The 22,787-nt window shown below is 45.6% G+C and overlaps 1 protein-coding gene across 1 annotated transcript in view; it reads right to left on the bottom strand.

Annotated features, from left to right (window-relative positions):
- Nucleotides 1–22,787, bottom strand: part of LOC126486056 (ribosomal protein S6 kinase beta-1) — a 168,837-nt gene that overhangs the window by 116,267 nt on the left and 29,783 nt on the right. The window contains exon 3 of the mRNA XM_050108921.1: nt 20,349–20,607. Within this exon, the coding sequence (XP_049964878.1) occupies nt 20,349–20,607 (259 nt within the window). The remainder of the gene's footprint in view (nt 1–20,348; nt 20,608–22,787) is intronic.

Genomic DNA, 22,787 nt, shown 5'->3' with positions numbered 1-22,787 from the left:
TTCTGGGAGAGCCCCACGGGGATGATGCGCCTTTAAGTCACCGAGTAGCAGGAATGGGTGAGGTAGCTGCCCAATGAGCTGAAGGAAGTCTGCCCTGGTGACACTGAATGATGGAGGGACATAAATGGTACAGAAGGAAAAAGTCAGGTGGGCAAGGAAAAGGTGAACTGCAACAGCTTGAAGATGGGTAGTCTGGGAGATGGGTTGACTATAAACGCCATCCCGTACAAGCAGTATGATACCCCATGAGACGGAATGCCAACCTCAGAGGAAAAGTCAAAACGAACCGAGAAGAAATGTGAAAGCTCAAAGTGGGTATGAGGACGCAATTTCGTTTTCGGAAGGCACAGTACAAGGGGGCACTGCAATGCTAAAAGCAGCTGTAAATCCTCTTTGTGGGACCGAATGCTGCAAACATTCTTTTGGAGGAGAGTCATGATGAGGAAGAGATGAAGGGGTGTCACTTCGGCAGCTGCCGAGTGACAGCCTGCGAAGAGTCACTGCTACGGGGCACAGAAGCAGGAGGAGCCTGCTCCACGAGGTCCACAGAAGCATCAACTTGCTTGTGCTGTCGGTCTGTGGAGTCCAACGCAGAAAAATGGTTGGTGGTGTGCACCGATGACCTGCAGGCCGGACAGGCTAAGGTATCACGTGGCGACACCGTCGAAGAGGATCTTCAAGTCCCTGAAGGAGAAGACTGTTTGCCTTTGGTGTTGGTTGGCTGGAGGGCCATGGGAAGTCTTCATGGGAGTAACTCCTCCTGTCCTTTCAGGCCTACCAGTTGTGTAGCTGGAGGTGAGAGTGATGGCTTGCTGCACTGCTGGATGGGGGGATGGCGATGCTACCTTGACACTGGGCGATTTCACAATCTCGGAGCTGCATGGCCATGTCCTTCATGGAGCGAGAGGTAACAAGAACAGAACAATAGGTGCCAGATGAGAGAACACGGGTTTGTGACTAGCCAGTATCTTGCGAGCTACTTGGGTAAGGCACTTTTTCGTTTACCCAGATCTCTTGGACAGCCCGCACATTAAGATACACAATCCCAAGAGGCGGTGGCATGGCTGCCATTGCAGTTGATACAGTGGGGACAGGAGGTGGACAATCTTCCATGTGTGAATCCCTACCACAGGTTACACATTTGGCTGGGTGTCGACAAGACGTTCTAGTGTGGTTGAATCGATGACACTGGTAGTAGAGCATCGGGTTCGGAATGTTTAGTCAGATTGTGAGAATTTTATAGCCTGCTTTGATCTTGGATGGAAGCTCCACTCTATCAAAACTGAAAAAAAAGTGTATGTGAGCAGTAAGAAGGAATCTACCTTTTCCATCACCCGATGGATGGCAATGATACACTGATCAGAGACGTAAGATTGGATTCTAACCTTGGTCAGACCATCGAGCAGCCTAGTGTAAATAACGCCACCGGAAGAATTCAGAGTTCTATGGGCCTAAACACGAACAGGGTAGACATGGAGAAGCAAAGTGGCAAGCAGTTGTTGTGCTTGTGAACCAGAAGTAGTCTCCAAAATCAAAGTGCCATTCCGTAAATGAGATCAGAATTTCACAGGGCCAGCAATTGCGTCAACACCTTTCCGAGCGGATTTACAATGGTGAGTGACTGACAGTCTTCAGAGCGTGAGACCATGAGGAACTGCAGTGCAGCTGGAAGAGTCTTTTGAATCGTTAGCCTAATTACGTTTATGTTTCACTGACATTGATTGTGAAGATGATTGGCTCATTGCAAGAAAATCCCCACGACTGCCAGTGTTTCCAACGATGTGCTCTTTCCAACTGGGGGCCCCCTTCACAAGGGGGCGCACCTGCCTTAGGTGATTGTTCGCACCTCAGATCACACCTTCCGAACACCTGGCAGAGGGACCAATCAGAAATTTGGGAAGGTTGCAGCTCAGGCAATCACCCCTCCCTGAGCCTGGCCTGTACCAGGGCGTATGTGCGAACCCTATGTGTCGACCCGGAGCTGGGAATTACGCATTATCCAGTCACCTGTTATGGCTCAGACACATGGGCCAGCCTTCAGGAGCGCACAGAGAGGAAGAAAACAAAAAGAGGAACCTCAAAAGACAAAATGGAGGAACGAGAGGAGAAGGGAAACAGAAAGTAAAAGGGAACAAAGACAGTGGTGAGACTGTTCTTATGTCAGCGACAGACAATGTGGAACATTCTATTAACACACCAGACATATTCCCCAAGGGAGGCGAAAAAGAATAGCATGAGGATAGACATGCAGCACGGAAGGGAAAAGATGCTACAAAGGGTGAGGCCCGATGGAAGCCAAGCACAAACCTGCCAAACAGCGACGAGCCTCCTGGGGGTGCAAAAAATGTGTGTGTACTTTGTGATAATGGCAAAGACTTCAGAGCTTGTTCATGAAGTTTTGGTGAAACAACACCATAACAATGCCTTATCTCCAAATTTGATGGAGATGCTGTGACTTCTTCCTAGTCCAAAAGCAGAAAAGACCCATGGAAAGGCAACCTTTGTTAACAATGAAGAGAGAAAAAGTGAGAACTAATTACCATTCTGAAGTGGTTTGAAAATCAGAAAAGTGTTTCTGTAGGGTATACTTTGAAAGGGACAAAAGTAAAATTAATGCTTAAGAACTTTACGAGGGGAAAAAATGGCTCTTTCATCAGACTTTGATAATAGTGAGACGTGTAAAAGAACATTCAATGATTTAAATATAGTATGAGAAGTCCAGACACAATGAAAATAATTTACGAGTAAAGAAGACCTCTCCCCGAATACTAGAAGCACTGAGGCATGGACAGGCATACACAACAGAGAATAAAAGCTTTGCTAGCTTTCTGAAGAAATTGTGTCAGATGAACACACAATGCAGAAATTGCAATTCGACAACAAACTACTTTCGTGAAAAAAACCAAGGACAGATTAACCATGCGAGGGTCATCTGCTAACAATGAGGACAAGGAAGGTCGGAGGGCGTATTTAGTGCAATCACTGTGGGGCCGGCAAGAGGGGGGGGGGGGGGGGGGTGCTGCTGTGGCTAGTTGCAGAGTAAAAGACCATGGGTTAATCTAGTATGGCAGATATGGAGACCGTAGAGGATGGTAGATTACGGCTGGGAGAGGTGGAGGGAAGAACACCACATGGTGAAGAGCCTCCTCGATTGCAAAAAGTTTATTAGACAAGAGGAGCAGCCCCGAAAGACTCTACTCATGATTGAGCGAAAAGGGATTTGATGTACAGTCGCAATCTGCACCCCAGAGGGGTCACAGAGAATGGGTTGGGAAGGAAATGGGTGGCTCCCACCAGCCAGATGATGAGCAAGTTCATTATCCAGGACACCCACGTGGCCGAGAACCCAAAAAAATCAACCTAACAAACAGTATCACCAAGATCAGCGAAGGTCGCAGATGGAAGAGACCAAGGGGAGGCAGAAAGAACACAAAGCAGTGGCCTAAAGGCCACTAAGCAAATCCATACATAACGAAACTTGAGTGGGGAGGACCACTGTTTCTGCTTTTTAAAATGGCCCGATAGATGGCCATCAATTCCACAGTAAACACGCCACACATGTCAGGCAAGAGATGGTGTTCTGTGTCAACAGATTATGTGAAGGTACATCCCACGTAATCAGCAGATTTAGAGCCAACGGTATAAAAAGCAATGGCATCCTGGATCTCCTGTAAGAACGGGCGGAACAAACAATGGAACACCACAGAAGCAGTGGAGGCTGTCAGGCCATAGAACAGATCTATTCAAATCTGGAACTAACCAAGGGGAGGGGGTGGGGGGGTGGCCAGGACAAATGTGGGAAAGGGAACAACAAGCAAAGATGGAAACCACAAAGGAGAGAATTGAGGCGGAGCCCAATCAGTAAACCCACCTGTGGGCAGACAGCATGTGGGCAACGTCCCAAAGCTGCAAAAAAAAAAAATAGGATACAAGCAGTGAGCAGGAGAAGAGTGAATAGTAATGGCATAGAAAACCCGTAGCTGGGACTGCCGAACCAAAACAGGAGTGATCCCAGCCTCAACCAGAAGACTACTGACAGGGTTAGTGGGAAAGGCACCGATGGCTTCACGAATACTACGATGAAACGGGACCACCAAGAGGAGCCGCATGGAAGGGGCAGCTGATCCATAAACTTGATAGATATAATTCAGGTGAGACAGAACTAATGTCCCATACACGCGGAGTAAGGTCAAACAATCCACACCCCAAAAGGTGTGGGGAAGTATGTGAAGGACACTTAATTTATGAAAATAGTCAATCTTCAGAGGAATATCGGGCAATCAAGTAAGCTTGTTGTCAAAAAGAAGACCCAAGAAACAGAACTGGGGAACCATGGTCTGGTGTTGGGCATCGAGGTAGATAAGGACATGACATGGACACGTTTGTATGGGCGCACAACAGCAAGGTCTTTACTGCCTGCACGAAAACAAATTGACACAAGTGTCAGTAAAATACACAAAACAGGAAGATAAAACGGCATGTAAAAAACAGGTATCAAAAGTTGAAAACCTATGTGCATGGCCACACAGAAACACGGAACAAAATATTGCGTCAGTAGTAAACATTAACAATACAGGAAGAAAGTGGTATAAGGAGCTAAAACAATATACCTGATGGGGCGTGGCTTGCTGACCACAAGAATAACGAAAGGAGAAACCAGTCACTATGCAATACACTAAAACATTTAGCCTCAAAGTTTAGGCCAGAGTCCAGACACATCACAGAACTTTAAAACCTTCATCACACTTGTATCATCATCAGCTAAAATAAAGGGCAGATCCCCACCAATGTTTGCTTCTGGCTTTGCAGCACAATATAAAATGCACTCATTAAAATATGGCAGACAGCAATGTGCACACCACAAGCATCACAAAATGAGGGATCCTCTCACTGTAGTAAAAGGTATGTGTGACAGGGCAGTGCCCAATTCTGAAACGCACGAGTCACTTCATCCTGCCTGAGCAACTGGCAGGAGGAACACCACGGCTGGGTTGTTTACTTCACCAACCACAGCTTATTGTCCATCACCACCAGCCATTCCTCATTCGACAACTGCATGCAGTTCCTATGTGGTGTCTAAACGACAACATGCAAGGGAATAGGACACTGTGCCACATCCTGTCCTCTGCAGGCCTCCTTGGCAGCCTGATTGGCCAGTTTATTTCCCCCATATCCCTACATGAACTGGCACTCAGCAGTATGACAACTGTTTACCCTGCCGTTGGAGCAAGTACAGCTGGTTATTTATCAGCCGGACCAACTCTCTCAGTTGAGTACAGGTTCTGTAACAATTGTAAGGGAATCGGAGCAAATGAGAAACCAATTGCCCCAAATACTGCACATCTGCTCCAGTGCCTTCAAGATTGCATGGAGTTCCGCTGAGAAAATGGTATACTCATCAGTAAGGCGAATCCTGGTGACATGGTCAGGGAACACGACAGAGCAGCCAAGGGAATTCCCTTGCTTGGAGCCATCAGTATACACTACTGTGAAACTGTGATGCGTATGGAAAACTTTAAAAAAAAAAATTTTTAATGTAAAATCTGACGTATGATCTTTCTTAAAATTCATCAAGTCTAAAATAAGTCTGGGCCTCTGGAGAAGCCAAGGTGGAAATCTGCTTCCACCACGATGTAAAACATGAAAACTGGCCACATCCATCTCTGGAAGGCAATCCCGTGCACGAATCCCATAGGGCCTCATTGCCTGTTGCTGGTTATGAAAAGGCTTTTCCAGTGGAGGCTGAGCAATGATATACTAGGTGGATGTGTATGGTTGGTTGGTTTTTGGGGGAAGAGACCAAACTGCGAGGTCATCGGTCTCATCGGATTAGGAAGGACGGGGAAGGAAGTCGGTCGTGCCCTTTCAAAGCAACCATCCCGGCATTTGCCTGGAGCGGATGTGTATGGTGTGGACAGTGTTCCCTACGCCTGGCGCACTACAAGTAGCCATCACCTGACATGAAGAGGCAGTTCACCAGCCTCTGCATAGAGATTGGTATGGGGCTTGTTCAGAATGCTCCAGTGGCCAACCAAATCCCTTCATGGTGCACCATGTCCAACATCTTTAAATAAGAGGGTCTCGCAGACCCATACACCGTGCAACCATAATCGAGCCGGGATCACACTAATGCCCTGTAAAACTGGAGTAGATAAGTCCTGTCTGCTCCCCGTGTACTGTGGCTAAGACACTTTAAAATACTTAAAGCTTTAAGTGACCATTTTTTCAGGTCCTTAAGATATGGTAACCACGTAAGCTTAGAGTCGAATATGAGGCCCAGAAAACTCACTGTGTCTTTAAAGTAAGGACAGTGTCCCTCATTCTCAACTCAGGAAAATTGAGAATGGAATGGGAATGGTTAAAAAGAACGCACACATACTTCTCTGTGGAAAATTTAAAACTACTCTTCTGCGCCCATTCATCCAAACGTCACAGAGTTAGTTGCAACTGACATGTTGTCGTTGCGAGGCTCGAAGAAGAGCAAAATACAGAGAAGTCATTCACAAAAAAGAAACGTTGGAGAGGACTTTTCACTATGGATGAAATGCTATTAATAGCTTTGGCAAAGACAGTCACACTTAAAACGCTACCTTGAGGGACACTGTTCTCCTGCTCAAAGCAATCAGACAGAGCATCACCGACTCGGTATCTAAAATATTGTGGCCAGAGGAAGGACTGACTAAAAATGGGAAGACAACCATGAAAACCCCATTTGTGAAGCTGCTCCAGGATAAGATGCCTCCAAGTAGTATCGTAAGCCTTCTTGATGTCAAAAAATATACCTAGGAGGTGATGCCGGCGTAGGATAGCCTGTTGTATAGTCACCTCCATGGGGGCACGGTTATCAAAGGTGGAGCGATACCTCCTGAATCCACACTGAAAGCAACTAAGGAGTTGCCTGGATTCTAAGATCCAGACAAGGTGGCAGCTGGCCATGCACTCAAAGGTCTTCCCCATGCAGCTAGTGAGGGCAACAGTATGTTAACTACTTGGGCATGTACGGTCTTTCCCCAGGGGATGTGTCACGAGCTGCAGACAGTGCAGAATCCAGCTCCCACACAGAAAATGGACAGTTACAATCTTCAGAGGTGGACTGGACGTCCAAACTACATGTCTCAGCAACCGCCTTATGGCGCTGGAAACCTGTATCCTGCCTGGCTGTTGCAGTAATTTTGGCAAAATATGCCACCATAATCTGGGCAATGCCTCGCAGGTTGATTTGGAGAGTGCCATTCCCCATTACAGCAGCCATGGGGCACTTGCCTCTTCTCCCAGAAATTCTCCTGATGGTATCCCAAACAACAGACCTTTTGATGGAGCAATTAGTGGTATTCAGGAACTGTTGCCACGACCTCCTCTTGTTATCTCGAATAATTGGGCAACAATTTGCCCTCACCACCCGAAGGCTGCAAGATTCTCTGCAGTTGGCCGACACTTGAACATACGCAGAGCCGCATGCCTGGTCCTGATTTCTGAGTGGCATTCGGCATTCCACAAAGAGACAGCTTGCCTCTTCTTTTGCCACGTGGAGTTTGGAATGGATGCTACAGTAGTGTGGTGGATCATTCTGGTGATGAGCCACCCATGCCTTGATATTCACACAATGTTCAAACTGGGCCAACTGGCTACAAAGTGTCCAGTCGGCTCTACCGAGCACCCATTGCAGCAGTTTCTTTCGGGTTCCACCCCATCTGGCAGATGAATCCAGATCGGGTCATGATCACTTCCATGCAAGTAACTGACCGCTTCCCATTGAGCAATGTCAGCAAGCACTGGAGAGCAAAGCGAGATATTAATGCCAGAAAATAATCCAGTTGTCGTGCAGAAGTGAGTGCTCTGTCCCGCATGTAGCAAGTATGCACATGATGACACGAGAAGCATCTCAAATTACTCTACCCCTGAGGCAGGTAGTTGCAGAACCCCAAAGCGCATTGTGTGCTTTAAAATCACCACAGATGATGAAGGGGCGTGGGAGCTGTGTAATAAGGTCAGTTAGGGCCTCTTCATCAAGTGCATCATGTGGAGGCAAGTAAAGGGAACATATTGTCAACAGGTGACACACGTGCACTGAAACAGCAACTGATTGTAAAGTCGTCACAAGAGATGTGAGGAATGGTAGTCGATATTGATGAAAAAATCTACACCTCCTCTAGCTCGCTCTCCACTCAGGTCGTCCTTTTTGTGGAGTACATAGCCTCGTAGCTCTTGGGTGTATGACTGATGGAAACGAGACAAAGTGGTCTACCCTGAGGTAAGATACGGAGTTCCTCCCCATGCGTCGTTAACCCCTGCAAGTTCCACTGCAGGATGGGAGCCATTTCATCAATGTGATTTTAATTTACCCCTGTCTTTGCACCACTGAGGTGGATCACTTGTAGAGCAAGGGGGAGTGGAGGGGCTGCTTGGATCTGAGGCATCTGACCCCATGATGTTCTCCTCCATCAGTCAGACGTGAAAGAATGATGTCTGATGGCGTTCGGGACAGCTTTCGACCCGAATGTCATGAATCTTTCCCTGCACCCAGTCCCTTTGATGATGATGGGGAGAGGGGTCATTGAGAGGCATTCTGCTTATTGTGTGCCTTCTTGACAGTCACTACGGAACTGTTGCTGGTCTTTTTTGTGGTGGCTGCTTGGATTGCTTTACCCTTACTTGTTTTGCCTTGACATGTACACATGCATGTACAGATGCTGGAGGTGGATGGTTGTACACTGGACGACATCTGCATCAAGTCATCGACCTAAGGAACAGGTTGCACCCCTATGGAAGCATAAGAAGTGGTAAACACAGGAGGTTTCATCGCCTTATATTCCTTTTTGGCTTCAGCATAGGGGATCCGCTTGGTGAATTAATTCCTAAATATTTCATCCCTTTGCAAAAACAGGATAGTCTTGGCTCCAGCCTGGGTGGCTCCCAGAGCAGTTAACGCATACACTGCTGGAGATGGACAGTCAATCCCAGCTTCATGGGCTGCCTTTCCAATTTTCCCACAGGTTGCTTCACCCCCACAAGTCAGGATTGTGTGACGAAAACACTGCGATTTGTAGCACCACATAGCATTAGGTACATAAGGCCTGACACTAAGACGGAGGAAACCCACCATGATGTGGTCCGGTAACGTTGGAGAATTGAAGGTCACAATGAAGGTGGCGGTCTTCTCAATTTCTCCATTACTCCTATACATCCTTTGCTCTATGCCCACTATCCCCTGTAATGCCCATTACTGTTTACGTTCGGCTATGCCGATATCCATAATGACATGGCATCTGACCACACCTTTGCTAGAATTTAGGGTTTTATGCAGTTTAACAGTTACATCAAATTCACCCAACTTTCCAGTCTTCATAAGTAGTTCCATCTGCTTTACACTGTTAGTCTCAAACAGCATGGGAACCATTCTGCAGCCACTTCACGGACATCAGGCTTCCAGCAAGTCCTAAGACTTCCTGAATATAGAAGGGGGACACTTTTTCAAACGTCCCCTCCTTCCTCTTAATGACCAAAAACACATTTTGATTTATGACTTCTTCAGCCCTATCTAGATCGGGTTGTGATCGCTTCCATGCAAGTAACTGACTGCTTCCCATTGGGCAATGTCAGCAAGCATTGGAGAGCAAAGTGAGAGATCAACTGATGCAAGTTAACCACCCCCCCCCCCCCCCCCCCCCCCCCCGCTCGTTTGGTGGATTGGGTGTGAATGCTCCCAAGGCGGTACACCCCTCCCACTGACAGGAAAAGATGATGATTTCGAGAATTCCATCTCAGTTCCACACACCGCTTAGGAAAACAATGGTCCACTGAGACAGAGCCATGCATGCCTGAGTAAGTCTTATACAACTGAGGTGTGGCAGGTTACCCAGACGTAGCCCGCTAATGACTGATCCACCCCAACAGTCATGCATCTCATCAGCACGCAGCACACCTTGAGATTGAGGGGTTTTTATGGAGGTTTTTACCATCCTCGCACTCTAGGCAGTCAAGCCAAGATCCTCATTCCCTGCGACACACAACGTTCCACTGCCACACTATACAGTGGTCTCTGAAGCATGCCCAAAGCTTACGGTAACAGGAGACTGGCGGTGCTTACCAGTTCCCAGCTGAGGAATCCTGGAGTCACCAAGACTGTACTCAGAAAATGAATGCTGAGTCCCTGAGGGCGTCAAGGCAAAGCTCTGGATTAGGATGGGCTGTAGTATGGAGACAGAAATGCACCACTCTCGATTTAAGGAGAGAGAATTGAGAAACATGCGAGAGCTTGCGTGTAGAAGCCTGCTTTTCTGCAGAGGCCACCAATTGGGAGATACACCAAATACAGAAAATCATCCAGGAATGACCAATGGTCTGGCTAAGGCCACAAGGACATTAATAGCAATGAGGTAAACAAGGACGGCTAATACAAAGCCCTGTGTAACTTCATTCTCCTGGGTCTGCTCAGAGCTCACAACAGTGCCATCCCAAACTCTGAATGACCAGTTGGACATGAACTGGCCAATAAAAATCAGGAGAAGGGAGGGAGGGGAGGGAGGGGGGGTGAGACACCACTCATCGAGTTTAAGCAGGATGTGGTGGTGCCAAGCTGTGTCATAGGCCTTGTGAAGATAAAAGAAAACTGCAACAAGATGGCAGTGCTGAGAAACGGCCTGCCGAACTGCAGCTTCCAATCGAAGTAAAGTGGATGATCAATGAGAGATCCTCCCTCCCAAAAGCTTCTCCAGTAAAGGGAGAAAAGGTCCTGAAATTCAAGGACCCAAATGAGCCGAGAAGTCACCATCCACTCAAGTAACTTGCAGGGGACAACGGTCCAACTGGTAGGCCAGTAGCTACACTCCTGGAAATGGAAAAAAAGAACACATTGACACCGGTGTGTCAGACCCACCATACTTGCTCCGGACACTGCGAGAGGGCTGTACAAGCAATGATCACACGCACGGCACAGCGGACACACCAGGAACCACGGTGTTGGCCGTCGAATGGCGCCAGCTGCGCAGCATTTGTGCACCGCCGCCGTCAGTGTCAGCCAGTTTGCCGTGGCATACGGAGCTCCATCGCAGTCTTTAACACTGGTAGCATGCCGCGACAGCGTGGACGTGAACCGTATGTGCAGTTGACGGACTTTGAGCGAGGGCGTATAGTGGGCATGCGGGAGGCCGGGTGGACGTACCGCCGAATTGCTCAACACGTGGGGCGTGAGGTCTCCACAGTACATCGATGTTGTCACCAATGGTCGGCGGAAGGTGCACGTGCCCGTCGACCTGGGACCGGACCGCAGTGACGCACGGATGCACGCCAAGACCGTAGGATCCTACGCAGTGCCATAGGGGACCGCACCGCCACTTCCCAGCAAATTAGGGGCACTGTTGCTCCTGGGGTATCGGCGAGGACCATTCGCAACCGTCTCCATGAAGCTGGGCTACGGTCCCGCACACCGTTAGGCCGTCTTCCGCTCACGCCCCAACATTGTGCAGCCCGCCTCCAGTGGTGTCGCGACAGGCGTGAATGGAGGGACGAATGGAGACGTGTCGTCTTCAGCGATGAGAGTCGCTTCTGCCTTGGTGCCAATGATGGTCGTATGCGTGTTTGGCGCCGTGCAGGTGAGCGCCACAATCAGGACTGCATACGACCGAGGCACACAGGGCCAACACCCGGCATCATGGTGTGGGGAGCGATCTCCTACACTGGCCGTACACCACTGGTGATCGTCGAGGGGACACTGAATAGTGCACGGTACATCCAAACCGTCATCGAACCCATCGTTCTACCATTCCTAGACCGGCAAGGGAACTTGCTGTTCCAACAGGACAATGCACGTCCGCATGTATCCCGTGCCACCCAACGTGCTCTAGAAGGTGTAAGTCAACTACCCTGGCCAGCAAGATCTCCGGATCTGTCCCCCATTGAGCATGTTTGGGACTGGATGAAGCGTCGTCTCACACGGTCTGCACGTCCAGCACGAACGCTGGTCCAACTGAGGCGCCAGGTGGAAATGGCATGGCAAGCCGTTCCACAGCATCTCTACGATCGTCTCCATGGGAGAATAGCAGCCTGCATTGCTGCGAAAGGTGGATATACACTGTACTAGTGCCGACATTGTGCATGCTCTGTTGCCTGTGTCTATGTGCCTGTGGTTCTGTCAGTGTGATCATGTGATGTATCTGACCCCAGGAATGTGTCAATAAAGTTTCCCCTTCCTGGGACAATGAATTCACGGTGTTCTTATTTCAATTTCCAGGAGTGTATTAAGGGACAATGTATTATTGCTGAGCTTAAGGACAGGAACCACAATATTCTCTCTCCATTGTGAGGGGAAAATGCCTTGGAGGAAATATTGTCGTTGTGGAGCACTGAGGTGTTGAAGCAATTGGTTATGGATGGAATCACAGCCAGGGGCTGAATCGTGAGAAGAAGAGAGGTTCTGAAGAAGTTCCCAGTCAGTGAAAGAGTCATTGTAGCTTTCTGCCTGACAAGGGGTAAAAAATTAGTAGGAAGCTTCAGCTCGCTGTTTCCAGATGAAAAAGGCAGCTGGATAGGAGGCTGATGACAATACTATCCAAAAATAAGTCATGAGGCGTTCCACAAGAACTGATGGATCTGTACGAAGGCCACCTGGAAGGGCAACACCCAGAACAGAAGAGTGCCGCTGACAACATTGGAGTGTGCTGAAGGTGCAGAAGAACCTGGGAGGAGACCAAGCATTCCCAACGCATCTGCTTGCTCTGTTTTGATAAGTAACGAGCTTTGGCGTGAAGTCATTTAAAGATAATAAGCCCGGTGGAGGATGGGTGCTGCTTAAGATGTTGCAAGATTTGACGACCATCATGAACAATGGTGGCGATGGCCAAGCTCCATTGTGGAACTGGTTGACGGCCGACGGAACCCATCGGGTGGGGAATGCCAATGTAAGCAGCGCAAATTATCTTATCAGACGTATCACGAATGACTTCATCAATACAACCTTACAAAGAAAGTGCAAACAAAATCTGTGAGGAATACAGAGGTCAATCGGCATAATGGAAAACCCCGTGGAGTAACCAGCCATTAGAAGTGGGAAGGGAACAAAAGGAATAATGGGAAGTGGCCACTACTGCACACGTCAGCATGTGGTAACCAATGTAAGGAAGGAACAAGGAGAAGTGAGTGAAAGACCAATGGTAGAGAGAGTGCTACATGCAGCACTAAAATGAATAGAGAAACCATCATTAAGAAGGCAAAGGTTCTCGTCCACAAGAAATTGGTCAATGAGGAGCTCCTGACTACACAAAAAAAAGCACTGCCCATAAAGAGGAAGAAGGCCAGTGTTCAGTCTGTTTGCTTGCCAGGGGGTCTCATCCGAAATGTGGAGAAGGCCCTGCCGCCAGCAATAGAGAGCACTGGGTGCACCCGACTGCAAATTGTTGCTGATGTCGGCACCAATGACTCCTGCCGTCTGGGTTCAGAGGTCATCCCCAGTTCATACAGGCGGTTGGCGGAGTTGGTGAAGACGGAAAGCCTCGCTCACAGGGTGGAATCTGAGCTAACTATTTCTAGTATTTTTCCCAGAACTGATCACGGTCCTCTGGTTTGGAGCCGAGTGGAAGACTTAAACCAGAGGTTCAGACGATTCTGCAGAGATCTGGGGTGCACGTTTCTCTACCTCTGCAATCGGGTGGAGAAATGTAGGGTCCCCCTGAATAGGTCAGGCGTGCATATAAAATAGAGGGAAACATTCCACGTGGGAAAAATATATCTAAAAACAAAGATGATGTGACTTACCAAACGAAAGCGCTGGCAGGTTGATAGACACACAAACAAACACATCTTTTCGTATTTCCCTCTCCTTCCCTCTTTCCTGACGAAGCAACCGTTGGTTGCGAAAGCTTGAATTTTGTGTGATGTTTGTGTGTCTATCGACCTGCCAGCGGTTTCGTTTGGTAAGTCACATCATCTTTGTTTATATATATAAAGGTGTGACTCAGGGCACCAGGGGACCTTGTTCTGGGACTTACATTTGTTGTCCTCCTCCTCCTCCTCCTCCTTGTCCTCCTCCTCCATAGGTCCAGGAGGGCAGGGCTCGGAGAGGAGCTGACTTCTGCAAGATCACGCACCGAAAGAACATCGGCGACCTTCGGGGGCATGGACTGTAGGTCCCGTAGCCAAGTTATGGCATCAGGCCTCCAGCCTGAGAAACATTAGGAACAGCGGTCCCAGAGGGGAGCCTCATAACTGGCAGGGGCTGAAGAAGAGGTACACTTCTGCAGCCAGGGAGGGGAAGCAGCACCCAGAAGCAAGTGCAGGAACCACTGGGGAGAGGAAGAGGAGAGGAGAACAGGACCAGATAAGGAGGAAAGAAGAGGGGGGAAGGGACTTAACAGATGCAAAGTTAGATGTCATATTTCTGATGAGCCTCAGTGTAGGATAAATGATCAAGGGACTTATGCTCCTGCACCTTCTTTTACTTCTGATAAACTGGGCAATATGGTGAGTGGGGAGAGTAATGGTTGTGACAATTAACACACACGGGCTGCAGACACACAGGCTCTCCTCATGGAGTGGGTGTCCACACAGAGGGCCCACTGAACAGAGGGAAGACACATGCCCAAAACACAAGACCATAAGCACCTCAGGGTGGCAGGACATGAGGCTTCATGTCACACCGATAATACATAATCTTGACCTTCTATGGGAGAATATCTCCCCCACATAACAGAAAAAATGTGCCAGTATTGGTGTGATAGTCCTTACGAACTTTCTGCACAAGACAGACAAAATTAAACGCCCCTTCATTCCAGACTGACCTAGAGTTCCTCATCATTTTGAAGGATGAGGTCCCTGTGAAACTGACTTCCTGAACCATATTTGAAGACTAGTGAGGAGTAATGGACACCAGGACATTGCGAAGATGAGCACAATCACAAAGGGCTTTTCGCGGATGATGCTGTAGTATACAGAGAAGTTGCAGCATTAGAAAATTGTAGCGAAATGCAGGAAGATCTGCAGCGGATAGGCACTTGGTGCAGGGAGTGGCAACTGACCCTTAACATAGACAAATGTAATGTATTGCAAATACATAGAAAGAAGGATCCTTTATTGTATGATTACATGATAGTGGAACAAACACTGGTAGCAGTTTCTTCTGTAAAATATTTGGGAGTATGCGTGCGGAACGATTTGAAGTGGAATGATCATATAAAATTAATTGTTGGTAAGGCGGGTACCAGGTTGAGATTCATTGGGAGAGTCCTTAGAAAATGTAGTCCATCAACAAAGGAGGTGGCTTACTTAACACTCGTTCGACCTATACTTGAGTATTGCTCATCAGTGTGGGATCCGTACCAGATCAGGTTGACGGAAGAGATAGAGAAGATCCAAAGAAGAGCGGCGCGTTTCGTCACAGGGTTATTTGGTAACCGTGATAGCGTTACGGAGATGTTTAGCAAACTCAAGTGGCAGACTCTGCAAGAGAGGCGCTCTGCATCGCGGTGTAGCTTGCTCGCCAGGTTTCGAGAGGGTGCGTTTCTGGATGAGGTATCAAATATATTGCTTCCCCCTACTTATACCTCCCAAGGAGATCACGAATGTAAAATTAGAGAGATTCGAGTGCGCACAGAGGCTTTCAGACAGTCTTTCTTCCCGCGAACCATACGCGACTGGAACAGAAAAGGGAGGTAATGACAGTGGCACGTAAAGTGCCCTCTGCCACAGGCCATTGGGTGGCTTGCGGAGTATAAATGTAGATGTAGATTGGGTGGCAGTAGTAGTTTTGACAAACAGGGAGCCCAACCACATCTTATTGAGAGACTCCACTTTGACAAACACGAGTTCGATATTTTCTACAGAAAATAATGGCTTTGAGGCAGTGAACATGATCCATCTGTCTGAGGGCAGACCAGCAAGCGGGGAAAGTGTTTCACCCCAAACTGGAGAGCCTGGTCCTACTACCAGGGTGTAGCCAAGGAAGTGAAGCCACAGAATCATAAGAAGCTGCATTCAATGATCCACTACCAACCAGAAGAATACTGCACAATAGTCCAGTGCCTCTTGTGCACCATACACAAACTCTTGAAAAAACTGTGAGCCCTAGTGGATGGGGAACGGTGGGGGGGGGGGGGGGGGGGGGGGGGGGTAAGTGGACTGGGGTGAAGGTTGTGTCAGGTGAGATGGCATAGAGTGGATACAGGCAGAGAAAGGTGGGAAGCAGGAGGGGGGGGGGGTTGGTGATGGGTAGCTAGTGGCTCACAGGGAGGCAGGAGTGCAGGCTAGGAATTTCAGAAGACAGAGGTGGCAGGTGCATAAGCTAGGCATGTAGCACATGGGTAAGGTGCGGCTTATGAAGATGACATGGATACATGGGTTGAGGTATGGGATCAGTGGGTTAGCAGAGATTGAACCCAAAAGGATAATCAAGTGGAGTAACAAAACAATATCCTTCAGCAGCACTTTGATTATTTATAAGAAGGCCCGTAAATGAGGGGTACCCTATCCAAGATTGTTCTCATGCCTGCTGAAGTGGTATCTCATCATTCACCCAACCTACACAACATCCTAGTCCATCACCAAGCCATTCTCATCCCAATCCCTTGCCACATATCACTGTGGAAGATTCATGTGCCAGACCTGCCTGATTCACCCACCCAATACATTCTACTCCAGTTCTAGCAAAGGCTCATCCTACCCCATCATCAGAGACAGCCACATCATAACAACCCTGCTGGATATGCTTGAGTTCTCCTCAGTGGCATATGCACATGGGAGGGGACGGGAGGGGAGGGGGGGACGGGAGGAGGTGGGGAGCAAGTGGGTCGCGCGCCCACCCCTTGTGGGGCTCCCCACATTGCCCCCCTTGCCACCCCCGCCAGCCAGCCCGCATGCTATTCGTTCGTTTCTTTCGTCAGTCAGCTCAACTTAATCGAGTTATCAAGTGTATTACAGGTTCGGTATGGGACATTATTGATGAGTATATGTCCAGTAATAGTGACTTTTGAGAAGATTCCTAAAAATGCATTGTTACTATACAGGCTCTCCTTCGAACGCACTAGAAAGGAACGGAATCGACAATAAAAGTTCCACACACCAATTGCCAGACGACATCCTCATTGGAAACTCACCCTTATATTATACGTCATAAGGTACATATTGGCTTGTCGCTTTCACGGTACGTATTTGTTCACACTCCATAGAAGTCTGGAAGTGAACATTCTGGTAGCCAATGTTCTCGAAACAACTGAGCCACATACTTAAGGAAAGCAGAGTCGCTGCCAGGTAGTCAGTTTGAAAGCTACAATTGTCGAGATAACTTTGAAGTGATAAAAAGTGAACAACTGTGATTATTGGCTATTACCATGGACTTCAGTCAATGTTGTGACTAGTGATGTTAGAAATATGTGGATTGTGACTGTGTGTGTTTTAGTGCTAAGTGTACCAGTGTTGCATTTTTCAGTGTGAATAAAGTGTTTATTTTAGAATAATTTGAATCTAATTTACCTACGCCATAACAATATAGTAAAACGAATCATTGTGTGTAATAATAAAAAGAAAAGTAGAAACATCTGAGGATACTGGACACCATTCACCCGCAAAAACACCACCAGATGTACAGGCAGAGCCCAGCACTTTGTCGAAACTTCCACAACAAAGTTCATTGACCAATTCCTTTCATCCCACGGATACTGGCAATTATTTGGATATATTAGCATCAGGAAATACTAGTGATGATATAAAACACAAGCTTCTCACAGCTCCAAGGAAACCTGAAAAAGGTTATAGCTTTCCTACTTCCGAGCACAACAAGAAGGTACGGGTTGAATGTTCTTACAAGGTAATTGGGACTTCATTGCATTAACTGTTCTATTTTTATGAATAATAAAATGGTTCAAGCAAAGAAATCCGTTACTGCAAAGAAACTAATGACTGGTCCACTAACAAAATGCGCCAAACTTACTGGTAAATATGGTGATCTTGAGACCCATTCTCAGCTCAAATACCTCGTTGAAGCATCAACAGATGCAAAATTATTATTTTGCATTATTATGAGACAACAGTGAACTTTAGGACATAAAACAACTGAAAGACAGAGAATGGAAAGCATTAGGGAAAACAGAGATCTATAATAAAAACCATCATATTTCATGGAAAGTAAAATACTTCTCTGTGGGGGCATAGAGATGATGGGAGTCTATTAGTCTACATGAAAATGATCATGAAAGTACAGTGAGTAACGAGGAAAGCCTTAGAGCTCTTCTAAGATTTAGAATTGACGCTGGAGACTTGCAACTAAAACATCACCTTGAGACCACTAAAGTGAATGCCACTTATATAAGTGAAACAATGTGTAACGAACTTATTTCGTACTATGAAACAGTGATGTCATCAAGAGTACTGGAGGAAATTAAAGATTCTCATTATTACAGCATAATCTTCAAGGAGACTACGGACATAGTGCTAAATGAGTTTAGCTGTAAGAGATGCTGATGGTGACAGCAAATTACACGACAGATTTTTGGGTTTCATTGACAACCATTAAGACAATGGCTGTAGTAGAAACATTGACGGTGAACCTCGAGAGAGTGAAGATGAAGAGCATAGCATTACTGGTAAAGTACTAGGTACTATGATTCTAAGGAGAATGGAAAGCCTTTCTCTGTCACTGGAGAACTCTGTGGGTACAGGCTGTGATGTTAATAAGTCAGTTAATATGTCAAGATTGACAGGAGCTGTGGCTACAATAAAAAAGAAAGCTACCAATGCATAAGTAGCACCGTGTCTAAGTCATCAGCTCAACCTCACTGTCTCTCACAGTGCAAAGTTACAAGTGCAAGAAACTCACTTGGTACTATTGAAGTAGTAGTGCCGTTCTTTACAGCGTCTAGCAAGTGGTTTGTAACAATGAAGCGTCACCTAAAACATTCGCTTCCGCCACATTGTCAAACAAGGTAGGTTGAGTGAAATGATGGTGTTATTGTGAGTTTATCATTGCTCTCTTCACACTGAGTGATATTATGAGCATAATATACCCAGTCATCAAAATCTTACAAGTCCCTAGCTTGGACATCGGAATGGCAAAAGCGAAATTAAATTCGACACTCAAGGTGTACGACAGCACGAGAGCTAATGCTGACAGCTCTTTGTTCGTACTGTTGAAGAGATGAAAGGATTTATGGAAGAGTCAGATGTCTAGATAAGTGTTCCTCGTCTTACCAGCAGACAAATACAAAGGGAAACTGCAATCATAATGATGATGCTATTACATATTGGAAAAGAACTGTTTTTATTCCAACACAGGACCACGTTATGACGGATGTGAGAGAACGTTTTGCTGAAGAAAATACAGTATTTATCATTTCAAATTCAACGTACTTTTGCCCTCACAACTACTGAAACATGATAATGATCTGGAACATAAACTGAATCAGTGCTTAACTGAACTACTGTTCTCTGATGAAGAATCACTCTTTGTGATTAAAGAGAGACTAATAGGAGAGATTCTTCAACACAAGCAAACAAGCATAAACACCCTTAATGATCATGATTCTGTTATGCAAGCATTTCTGTTTGTCCTAGCTCTAACTCTCCTACTTTGCACGTCGTACAAAATATTCGCTTGTCTGCATGCATCTATTACTACAGTAGAAAGAAGTTTTTCAACAATGCGGCGTACAAAGACATGGCTTAGGTCGACAATGAAGGAGGCTTGACATAATGGCTTAGCTCTGTTGAACACTCACCCTGACATTGATTGTCCAATAGAAGATTTAATTAACCAATTTGTCAGGAGGAATAGGCACATAGAATTTATCATTTAAGGAAGAGGATCACAATTTTAACTTTTTTTATATCATAAGATGGCATTGTCTTCTATATGTGAATAATCAGTTTAAATAAAACTTTCTTAAAGTTTGCATGTGACTGATAATTTTTTATTACGGTAAAAGTAAAGGTAGCGCAAGATATCTTTAGTGCCCCCTCCTTTAAGTTTTTCTGTATCCGCCACTGTTTCTCCTATGCCCCTCGTTTTTTCTCTGCCTGCCCTCCTTCCAAACACAAATAGATCCCCTTATTTTAACGTAGCTATGATAAAAATCTTGTCTACATTTGTTTGTTTGTCTGTACTTACCAAACCACATGACAAAACTGCCTCACTCTAAAGTTAACCACATTCTTTTTCACTGCAAAAATCAACTCATGACCATACTAAATAATCTTTTTTCACATTATTTTCTTTTTATTGCAATTAAACAGAAGCTACCAGTAAATTTAATGATTAAAACAACTTTCTTCAACTTTATTTTGGAACAGTTTTCGAAAAGCAAACACACATTCTACCACTCTGATTGAAGGAATGAATCTTTTATACTCAATTTTATTTTCACTGGTACCTTCACAGCTTCCAGTATATTTCTCTCAGCCTTTGTATGTGCAGTGTCTTTTTGGTTTCGGACAATAGAAGCTTTCCGCAACACTTTCATGGCAAATATGGTACCAGCATCTTTACCTGTCACCTTCCGAACCTGAAACACTTTACCATAACCACCTTTACCAAGCACTTTTCGAAGCTCAAAGTCTTGTGGACCAGTCTTCTCACTACCGGGATTAACATTCTGTTCTGAAAGCTGCACAGTCTCTACACCTTCAGACCTACAGTGGAAAAAAAAAAAAAAGAAAATTACATAAACTAGATAGCATGATTTATTATTTTTATAATTTTAATTAATTACTGCAATACATTACATATGAAATAACTAACTATAAATAACACATTGCAGTAAGAGTGCTTGCAGGAATGTAGCTTCCGCTTTATTAGAAAGCTATATACAAGAGGTACTCACAAAGCTTTAGTTATAAATTCAAATAAGTAATGTTAAGCAATTAAATTTTTTTTTTTTTTTTTTTTTTTGCAGGCACATGTTTGCAGACCTGGTTCACACTGAAATCCCTGTACAGCAGTACCGTAGCATGCTGCAAGAGAAATCAAAACAAATGTTGCAGCCCATCCCTGCTCTATCAACGGGGGCCACGACATTTGTTTTGGGTTCTCTTGCAGTGTGCAATGGTACTGTGGTGCAGGGATTTCAGTGTGAACCACTTCTACAAACAAACCAATTTGTTACATACTTAATTTTCTTGTGATGATAACTGAAACCATTTGACTACTCTCCATGGTAAATATGTAATGGTGCTGTAACTATAAACAAAACCGATATTTTTCTGGGACTAAGTGTGTACATACAGGGTGCACACAAGTCCCGGAACACTTTCAATTATTTATTGCACAAGAACTACACATTGTACAGCATCATACATATGTCATTTTAAAGAGAAACCCTGAAAGGTTTTTTTTTTCTTCATGTATACTGCCACAGAGTAGTTAGGTAATTTGCCAATAGTCAGCTCCTTGTGAATGTCTCTCATCTGCACTCCACATACACTTCACTCACACTGGGATGTCCTCCTCTCTTTGCAGGGCACAAGCAACCCGTCTTAATGAATTTGTTGTGCCAGTGGTAAATGGCCTTCCTTGTTGGTGGCTTCTTACCGTACTTGGTTCTAAACATCCATTGAATAGCTGGAGCACACTTGTTTTTGTTGAACTCCAACACACAGAAAGCTCGCTCCGCACCTGAACTCGCTGTGTTTGCGTCTAGCGTTGACTATCGGCAAGTTACCAAACTATGCTGTGGCAGTATATATGACAAAAAAACTTTCAGGGTTTCTCTTCAAAATGACATATGTATGATATGTGTACAATGTTTGGTTCTTGTGCAATAAATAATTGAAAGTGTTCCCTGACTTAATTTACACCCTGTGTGTGTGTGTGTGTGTGTGTGTGTGTGTGTGTGTGTGTGTCGCCCACCATATTTCTACGCACCAGGAATTGCATGGCGATGATTTTGAATGTCATATAAATTTTTGCCACTGGGCACAAAATAAATTACGAGGCGATAATAGGTTTTTCTTCTTCAAGGGTTCTATTTAGTGACAAAGCATCATTCACTAATAGAGGCAACGTAAACTGGCATAATATGCAATATTAGGCAAACAGAAAATTCATGACGGCTGCAACAAGTGGAACATTAGGGAACCTGGTGGGTTAATGTATGCTGTGGAATTATGGGAGGATATCTAATTGGACCTTATTTTAACAATGGCAATCTGAACGGTGCAATGTATGCCAATTTCTTAATTAATATTTTACTGATTCTACAACAAGATGTTTCACTTCATGACAGAATGGTGATGTACGTTCAACATGATGGATGGCTGGCACATAGCATGCGTGCAGTTAAAGCACTATTAAATAAAACATTTAATGACAAGTGGATTGGTCGTAGATGCACCATTCTATGGCCTGCACGTTCACCGGACCTTACATCTCTGAACTTCTTTCTTTGGGGAAAATTGAAAGATATTTGTTATCGTGATCCACCGACAACGCCTGAAAACATGCATCAGCGCATTGTCAATGCACATGCGACAAATGCTGAAGAAGATCTACTCACTGTTGAAAGGAATTTCATTACACATATTGCCAAATGCATTGAAGCTGGAAGACATCATTTTGAGCATTTATTACATTAAAGAGGTTATTATGGTTGTTCATGCAGTAACAGCATGCGTTCCCATAATTTATGATAAGGTCAAAAAAGTAAATGTACCACATTAGAACAACAGAAATAAAGTCCAAACATAACCACTTTTTGGGTTTTAATTTAAAAACCACATTGTTACCAAGTGTTCATCCAAATGAGTGTTGCAAAAGTGTTGCCAGTGCAGGATCCTATGCACGAACTGACCTCTCGATTATTTCCCATAATTAT

Source organism: Schistocerca serialis, chromosome 1 (assembly GCF_023864345.2).
Source record: "Schistocerca serialis cubense isolate TAMUIC-IGC-003099 chromosome 1, iqSchSeri2.2, whole genome shotgun sequence".
Taxonomy (NCBI): domain Eukaryota; kingdom Metazoa; phylum Arthropoda; class Insecta; order Orthoptera; family Acrididae; genus Schistocerca; species Schistocerca serialis.
The sequence above is the reverse complement of the archived record's forward strand: the minus strand, read 5'-3'. Positions and strand labels throughout refer to the sequence as shown.